Consider the following 8,236-nt stretch of genomic DNA (forward strand, 5'->3'; position numbering starts at 1 on the left):
CTTTCTTATCGGGGTTTTTACTTTCCTTCCTGCTGTTTCATGTTCTGTAGAGCGGTTTATCCCTGACTATCTTATGGGAAGATTTATCTCTTCTCTACAAAGACACTCGGAACGCAGTTTGGTCACAGTCAATGGGAATAATACAACATGAGGACTGGACACATTAATATTCTAAAACTCCCATTTTACAGCCATATTGCTGTTCAAAGTAAAATAGTGAATGAAGAGAGGCCTTTCATGAAACATAAAAACAATATATAACAGTATATGAATAGTTTTCCATATATAGTATAATCTTTATGAAACTAAAATCAATATAGTTATAGTTTGCCAATAGCAAGAAGCAGCTCTAGGTGATGAGAAATCATCAAATGAATGGAACTACTGCTATATTGGTTGCTCATTGGTAAGAGTCGTCGCCTTGGGTGGCTCACACCATCTACCATCAGACTCTGAAGGTTCAATAACGACTACTCCACCGTCGTTTAAACCCAAAGCTAACTGGTTTGGATTTTGAGGATGAGCAGCAACCACCACAGGGAACACATGAGAACTACATTTTGAACAGTAAAATGACTAGTGAATACAAAAACCAGTTGACTACTCCAATAAAGTACATCAAATTATTAATTACCTCAAATCAGAAGTGAGGAAAGTAGAAGGATCAATCTCATATTTGGGGGAGAGATCTGAAGCAGAGAGTATCAAAATGATCCCGTCTTTCATAACAGTATATATCCACTCACTATCACATGAAAATGTTGCATGTGAAATTCGCGCACAAAAGTTTTTGATCATCCACTGCCAAATAAAATTTTAAAAAAATTGTTAATTATTGTTGATATGGACAGACAACAGTATGCATGGCTTTCTTTTTATTACTATAATAGGAGCCAGGGAGCACCTGCTTCACACATTCTAGCTTTGTTGTTTCATAGATTGCAATTTGAGTCTCATGTACGACAAGGAAGCATTTCTCATCTCGCTGATATTCAACAGATGTCTCTGATACTTCTGTTGGTAACCAGTCTGCAGACATCTGCAACATTGTACTTCCGTCCCTCTCCCAGTTTGTTGAATTCCACACCACTATCTGGAGTAAAAGACGGTTGTTAGCCGGTTCATTCAAGTAAAAGAGTTGATACTAAAAAGACTACCAATCATTTATCGCAAAGGAAACAACTTGGAAGCTAGTTGTGGTTGGATATATAAATCCATGCTGCTTTTGCTTTTCATTCCAATACGAAAAATACAAATTAGGGGTTAGAGGCTCTAACTTATCAAACAGAATTAACTATCAAATACAACACAAAATGTGCTATTAGACGCTACAAAGTTAACTTGTGTAGCATATAGCAAACCAATTGCCAACTTCTTTCTAATGGTGAAAGAAAAAACCTGAGAGTCTGCTCCTGAAGAAACAAGCACATTCAGTGTGTTAGAGAATGCAAGTCCAGTAATCCTTTTTGAGTGTCCCTGAAGCCTGCTCATGAACTGCAAAATCAAATGAGAAAAAATCAACTTCAGCACGTATTTGACACTTGCCTCAAAAGGAAGTGGGAGGCAAATATGATACCTCCTCCGAACGGACACTGTAGACAATGATTGTCGAATCATCCATCCCAACAGCAATCACATTGTTATTAGTCGGGTGGCAAGCAATACATGTTGCTGCAGGTGTAGGAGGCGTGATACTTTTCATTTTCTGCAGTTATCAAGAACAAGAAGGAACGATTAATGAAACCAATAATGTATAGTAGGATGAAATCTCTAATCTCCAGGGCATTTCAATATTAAAGTATTACTTCTTCAGAAGAAATCAAAGACTCCATAAACGGCAGCATCATGCAAGTGAAGGATAAATGAAGAACATAAAGCAAATCGTGGATTCAAATCACATGAAAGTAAAGTACCAGTATATACCCTGTTATCAGTTTTGATTCTTGAAAATTCATTTCCATTAACAGTTAAACACTCACGGTAACTAACATGATTTGATTACTTCAGTTCGGAACTGAAGGAAACTTTCATGGGCAAAGGAATGAATATAGAGAGAGAGAAGCATTTCATTATGCAGCGCATAAACTTCATTTTCTTGTAATCACCTTATAGAGGTTTAAGTTAAATATAGAAACTGCTCCTCCGGATGCCGAAAGTGCATAAAAACCATTATTGGTTAAAGCTATGCAAGGTGAAACTGCTCCTGCATCACTACTGGGCAGACTGTTCTTCAAAACCACCCCACTCTGCCCACTCCGTGGTTGCCATAATTGAGGAGTGCATTTTGGTGTTGTCTACAGCATAAACATGTTGGTCAGCCGACAAACGTAAATATTTAAGCCATTTTCTAAAACTCCTTTACCTGGCCAGTCAAATTAGAATCACTCTCCGACCATTTCCAGAGTAGATGAATACCATCTGCGACTAAGGCCACAAGCATATTTCCTGCCTGAGTATATGCTAACCTACACACCTGCAATAATTGATTGCAATTTCAATAAGAAGTTCCCTCATTTTTAATTTCAATGAGTCATATTATGAGATTTCAATAATCTAAGAATGATTTCATACCTTATTTGTCTTCACTTCCGAGGGGAGCATCAAAGATTGACATCGTGAAATTTGGACGACCTTAGAGGTGCTCGGATTCCCTAATATCTTGTGATGCTCCATACTTGCCAGGCTTTCTGCTGTCTTTTCCTGTACAGCACTCAATCAATTTGAGAAGTCACTACAAAGCTGTCTATAATTTTATTTAATATGTTTTAAAAAGGTGGAAGCTGAAATAACTAGCATAGATGGAATGGAATTAAATATATCAGAAAGAATTGATAACAGAAACATCAGTTTCTTTCAACACGAACCGGAGGTACAGTGCCATCAATCGGGCTACTATTAACAGGACCACTTAGGGAATTGCCTGCAATCTGTAGAGAACAATAAAAAGGTAAACCATAACTATTGTTTTTCTTATCTTGAGAAAAAAAAATTAAGTTTGACATGCAGACCTCTCTTGTAGATAGATATGTAGAGGCATCCAATGAAGTTTGAAGAAAAATGCGGCCACCATCATTTGCTAAGATTTTGATACTGTTCTGATCCACAGAGACAGCCAATAAAGTGCCATTCTTGTTGAATCGAACATATGGACTTGCCTTGGTAAAGAAAACGAGAATTTCAGACTGTGTTATACTACAGAAGTAAGTACAGTTAAAAGAGGGCATTTGCATAAGCATGTACTTATATCAAACTAGCCGCATTTTCTGGTTTTCGTTTTTAAGTATTGAGTTATGTTAGTGTCCACTTCAGCATTGACATAGAAAACAGAAACAAAAGGGAGAAAAAGTGCATCTTTTAGGATTCTCGTAAAATGATTACAGCTAGTAGAGTACATACAGGAAGGTCTCCACCAGCATTGACTACTGTCAAGAGTTGAGCATCATTTACATTCCAAACTTTGATTACATGGGAATCTCCAGCAGCCACATAGTTATTCCTGCTGATATCAAATTCCACAACACCCGAAGAACATTTGCCAAGTCCGAGGTAGGTCCTTTCTATGAAACCATCATTTTCATTCCATTCCACCAAGTACGAGTCTCCATCTTTATTAGTCCCACATGAAAAAAGCCTACAAGCTTCAAAACTAAGTATCCGTCCCAACAAACCAAAAAACAAAAAGCAGAAAAGAATGAAATGAGTCTGGCCAATCACCTTTTACCATTGGCACTGTAAAGCATTCTCATGCAACATTTACTAGGAGCCTCATAAGAAACACTTGGTCCCGAGTTTTCATACACCCATGCTTTTATTTCACCATTAGTTGATGTTGAAAATATAAACTGAGGCCGAAAAATGAATCAGAATGCTCTAAATATATATATATATATACTTAATAGTAAGCAGCTTTAGCAGTATAAAGAGGTATAATTACATGAACATCTTCCTTCACGTGAGCGCAAAGAGAGTAAACGGGCGCTCCATGACCTTCAAAAGTATATTGTCTAGCACCATTGTTAGTATTCCAGACCTTCAAATATGTAGTTGAACATTAGCCAATTTCTCTGTCATGATTTAACCAAATTAGAGTTCCTGATTGTATTTAATTTATTTAACATGTAAACAAACAAACCTTGACCAACTTGTCCTCACCGCACGTTATGACAAGAAGTTGGTTATTTGGCTTAGAAAATGCAAGATCATTTACACTGCCATAATGAGCCTCAATCTGAGAAAGTAAAATCTCTATCAGAAATAAACAGAAACAAAAAGAGAAGAAGAAAAATTAAGCAAAGATGAATTTGCAGAAAAATACCTCCAGATGGTTTTCAGCATGATTGTCATTATTATGATAACTATATAGTTGAACAATGTTCTTAGAGGATGCAACCCCTGTTCATTTGTTCCAAGTTTAAAGCAATATTAACTTAACCGAGCACCAAATTCAGAAAATAAGTTCCTCTCCAAATCAAAATATATGAAGACATACCAAAGAGAGAGCCATCGGAACTCCATAGGACTCGATTGACTGAGATCCTCGGATCTTCACCCATACTTTTCTGAACAGTTATGGCCACCACCTTTAGTTACAGTAAGAAACTAAGTTTTAACTATCAGTTATAAGTACTCGTACCAGAAATTCAGCTGAAAAAGCCTCTACTTCCCACATCATTAACGTTCTTCTAAACAACATTTTTCCAGAACTAACATCCCACAGCTCTACGCCTCCACCACCGTCTCCAACTGCAAAATAATATCATCACTAGAAATGAATTTCAGGATTCAAAATCTTTATCACAAATATATCAGTTTGTGAAACTATCTTTTCAATGAGAAACCTATCAGAAGTGTCTGTTGAACAGGGTGAAAATCCATTGTGGTTGGATAATAGTTGACCGTCGGATAATTGCTACTGATTGTTGGATAATCGCTGGTCGTTGGTGGATTGGCGCCAATGGTTAAAACACGTTCAACGGTCTTCGGAAAGTCATCCGAGAGGTTAACCGATGCATCCTGGTCTTGACAAGGAGCAGTTGTGGATAACACTTTCTGCATGAATATAATTACTCAAGGAGTTCAAATTTACTGATAAGCAACTAAACCATCAAATGAGGACATGCTCTTAAACTGGGAGAATAGAATGACTATGTGTGTTCAAAGTACATCACCTCGTTCATATCCCTTGCAGTGTTTACATCAGATAAATTACCAGAATCCTGAACAGCCTTCGAAGTAGAAGCTAACAAGAACAGCCAACACGAAAAATTCAAGAGCGACACTATTGTTTATCAATATATAGTACTCTACAACTGCATAGTAAGTTTCCTGAAGCAGCAGCCTCACCAGAAGCTATGTCATCAGTTACAATGGACGAACTAGAAAATATTTGTCGATGATCAGGGTTTGCAGCTGATATGCTTTTGCTAGGCTGAGGAAGAAGGATTCAAACATTAGTGGGAAATGTCTTCCGCAGATGTGAAGTAATGCTATAATCTAATAAACTGTTCAGAATAAGTTACCCTTGGCATTTGCGTAAATGACTGATCTTGGCTTGCAGCCGATGTGGTTTCACTAGGCTGAGGAAGAAGGATTCAAACATTAGTGGGAAATGTCTTCAGCAGATGCGAAGTAATGCTATAATCTAATTAACTCTTCAAAATAAGTTACCCTTGGCATTTGCGTAACCGACTGATCTTGGTTTGCAGCCGATGTGGTTTCACTAGGCTGAGGAAGAAGGATTCAAACATTAGTGGGAAATGTCTTCAGCAGATGCGAAGTAATGCTATAATCTAATTAACTCTTCAAAATAAGTTACCCTTGGCATTTGCGTAACTGACTGATCTGGGGTTGCAGCCAATATGGTTTGGCTAGGCTGAGGAAGAAGGATTCAAACATTAGTGGGAAATGTCTTCAATAGATGTGAAGTAATGCTATAGTCTAATAAACTCTTCGAAATAAGTTACCCTTGGCATTTCCGTAACCGACTGATCTGCGTTTGCAGCCGATATGGCTTGGCTAGGCTGAGGAAGAAGGATTCAAATATTAGTCAGAAATGTCTTCAATAGATGTGAAGTAATGCTATAGTCTAATAAGTTACCCTTGGCATTTGCGTAACCGACTGATCTGGGGTTGCAGCCGATATGGTTTGGCTAGGCTGAGGAAGAAGGATTTAAACATTAGTGGGAAATGTCTTCAGCAGATGTGAAGTAATGCTATAATCTAATAAACTCTTCAAAATAAGTTACCCTTGGCATTTGCGTAACAGACTGATCTGGGGTTGCAGCCGATATGGTTTGGCTAGGCTAAGGAAGAAGGATTCAAACATTAGCGGGAAATGTCTTCAGCAGATGTGAAGTAATGCTATAATCTAATAAACTCTTCAAAATAAGTTACCCTTGGCATTTGCGTAACCGACTGATCTTCAGGTATGGAACACTTATGATCAGTGAAGAGTGTTTTGATCTCCGGTTCTTGCTGAGGCTTTGCACAATGAATATGCTGCCAGTTCAAGCTATATATATTGAAATGACATCAGCTCTTTGCAAACATCCATAAAAGGTATAAATAGGAAACTAAGACATTATCGAGTGCATCATACGAATGAAACGAGGGGATAAAAAAGGCTAATTAGATTATATTGTAGTTGGTGGAGTTACACCGCACAGCTGAATATAAATACGCAGATTTCAGGAAAGAGAGAGAAGACAGAAAATAGCAAGATAAAACCTTTGATTAATTAGACGGCGCAATCTTGACTTGGTTAATTCTGGAAAGTCGAGTCTTCCATGAAACTGGGGGCTTGATTCAATGACAACCTTAAGTAGCTTCATTATGCGGTTCCTAGCAGTTAATGTGTCTCCATATAAAGCAAGTGAAGGATGTTCTCTGTGCACAGAAATTAACAATAAAAGTTTCTTGTCGATCAGGCGTCTTACTTGTACAATTTTATGACGGACAGATAATCAGTATAACCTAACCTGAAGTCATCGAATGTAAGAAGCTGAGTCATCTCTGCATAAAGCACTTTATTTGGCTCGGCAAACACTTGAAGATCTTTCATAAGGATCTCAAGAGCAGTTTTACGATCTTGCCTATCACCCAATCAATTATATATATATATATAAGAACATTGTCCAAACTTTTGCCTCACAATAATGCATATTACATCTGAATTATGATTACCTGTCGAGTGCCTCAAGGAACTTTTGTTTCCTAATCTCGAAAAACATTTTTTTAGAATATCTGCTGTCAGTGACACCAGTGAAACCTGAAAGGTAGTTCTCAATCTCATCCCACTTGCCACCGAGCACGAGAGCTTCAAGATGTCCCATGTCAAAGAAAAACCCTGTCTCCTGCCCTAACCTATTTCACAACTTAACAATTCAGATAAAATTGTATCTTATATACGCGTAACTGAATAGAAAGAGTGAAATAAGATGAAACTCACATGTGAGCAGTTTTCGTGAGGTTCTCCTCATTGCAGAATTGCAATATCAAGAATATAAGGTCTTTACTAAGAGACATAGCCAAATGTGTTATTTCTTCCTTCAAAACCTTCAGATAATCAGAGAGATCAGTAAGAAGCGTATGACATATAGAACCACAGTAGTTTTTGTTTAGACCTTGTAAACCTACGACAGTAAACTCAATTATTATCGTATATCTTTGTTAAATTCAAACAATATTTATTTCCAAATGAGGAACAACATTTGACCTCATTCCTTCCTCAACGGGATAGGTAGGCACCACAACGGCTCACTCAGTAAGCTTTCCATTTCCCTTATATTAGAAAATGAGGCAGAAATTTTTTAGAGGAACTCAAAAATTCACAAGACGAAGATTCATCTCCAAAAATTAGAGGCTAAAGATCACATGAAAGTAGAATAATTGAGGAAAAATCTCAAAAAATGCCCAAAAATCGCTTTTTGGGTTATCTCAAACCTTCTAATTGGTATTTATGTCCAAAATTCTCGGAGATACACATACAAGGTTTGCTCGTTACTAATATAATCTAGCCTCTCTTCTTCTTTAGATCCCTTTTTTCACTCTGATCATAGAGTCAAGATTATTCAAATGTCAAAATCTAATGACCAACAATTTACCTATGAAGTGAATGTGGAATGTAACGGAAAATTAAATACAAACAAAAATTGGCAACAACAAGAAAAATATCAACTTTTATGCCTAGATTAGCATCTTACACAAAACATACATAGATGTTAAAACGATTAATACA

The 8,236-nt window shown here is 37.1% G+C and overlaps 1 protein-coding gene across 1 annotated transcript; it reads right to left on the reverse strand.

Moving 5' to 3' along the window:
* Positions 1–379: 379 nt before the first annotated feature.
* LOC125827316 (protein TPR3-like) lies at positions 380–7,587 on the reverse strand. The gene is made up of 31 exons (XM_049506623.1): positions 7,448–7,587; positions 7,183–7,362; positions 6,978–7,091; positions 6,727–6,885; positions 6,394–6,511; positions 6,246–6,302; positions 6,098–6,154; positions 5,964–6,020; positions 5,816–5,872; positions 5,668–5,724; positions 5,520–5,576; positions 5,344–5,428; positions 5,169–5,239; positions 4,839–5,049; positions 4,634–4,743; positions 4,490–4,559; positions 4,316–4,392; positions 4,133–4,228; positions 3,935–4,030; positions 3,715–3,842; positions 3,397–3,631; positions 3,009–3,155; positions 2,865–2,927; positions 2,572–2,700; positions 2,363–2,473; positions 2,106–2,294; positions 1,577–1,705; positions 1,399–1,494; positions 905–1,093; positions 635–801; positions 380–553 (listed from the first exon to the last, which is right to left on the reverse strand). Exons 1-31 carry the CDS (start codon positions 7,522–7,524, stop codon positions 388–390), a joined length of 3,555 nt encoding a protein of 1,184 aa, XP_049362580.1. The 5' UTR covers positions 7,525–7,587; the 3' UTR covers positions 380–387.
* Between the last annotated feature and the right edge of the window lie 649 nt (positions 7,588–8,236).

This window comes from Solanum verrucosum, unplaced genomic scaffold (assembly GCF_900185275.1).
Source record: "Solanum verrucosum unplaced genomic scaffold, falcon-dt-bn FXZP01000106.1, whole genome shotgun sequence".
Classification (NCBI taxonomy): Eukaryota; Viridiplantae; Streptophyta; class Magnoliopsida; order Solanales; family Solanaceae; genus Solanum; species Solanum verrucosum.

Excerpts from the sequence above, each read along its gene's own strand:
- LOC125827316 (XM_049506623.1), bottom strand. The coding sequence starts at position 7,524 with ATGTCTCTTAGTAAAGACCTTATATTCTTGATATTGCAATTCTGCAAT. Across the intron at positions 5,050-5,168 it reads CTGCAAGGGATATGAACGAG|AAAGTGTTATCCACAACTGC; the intron begins GTGATGTACTTT and ends ATATTCATGCAG. Across the intron at positions 802-904 it reads AGCTAGAATGTGTGAAGCAG|TGGATGATCAAAAACTTTTG; the intron begins GTGCTCCCTGGC and ends TTTATTTGGCAG.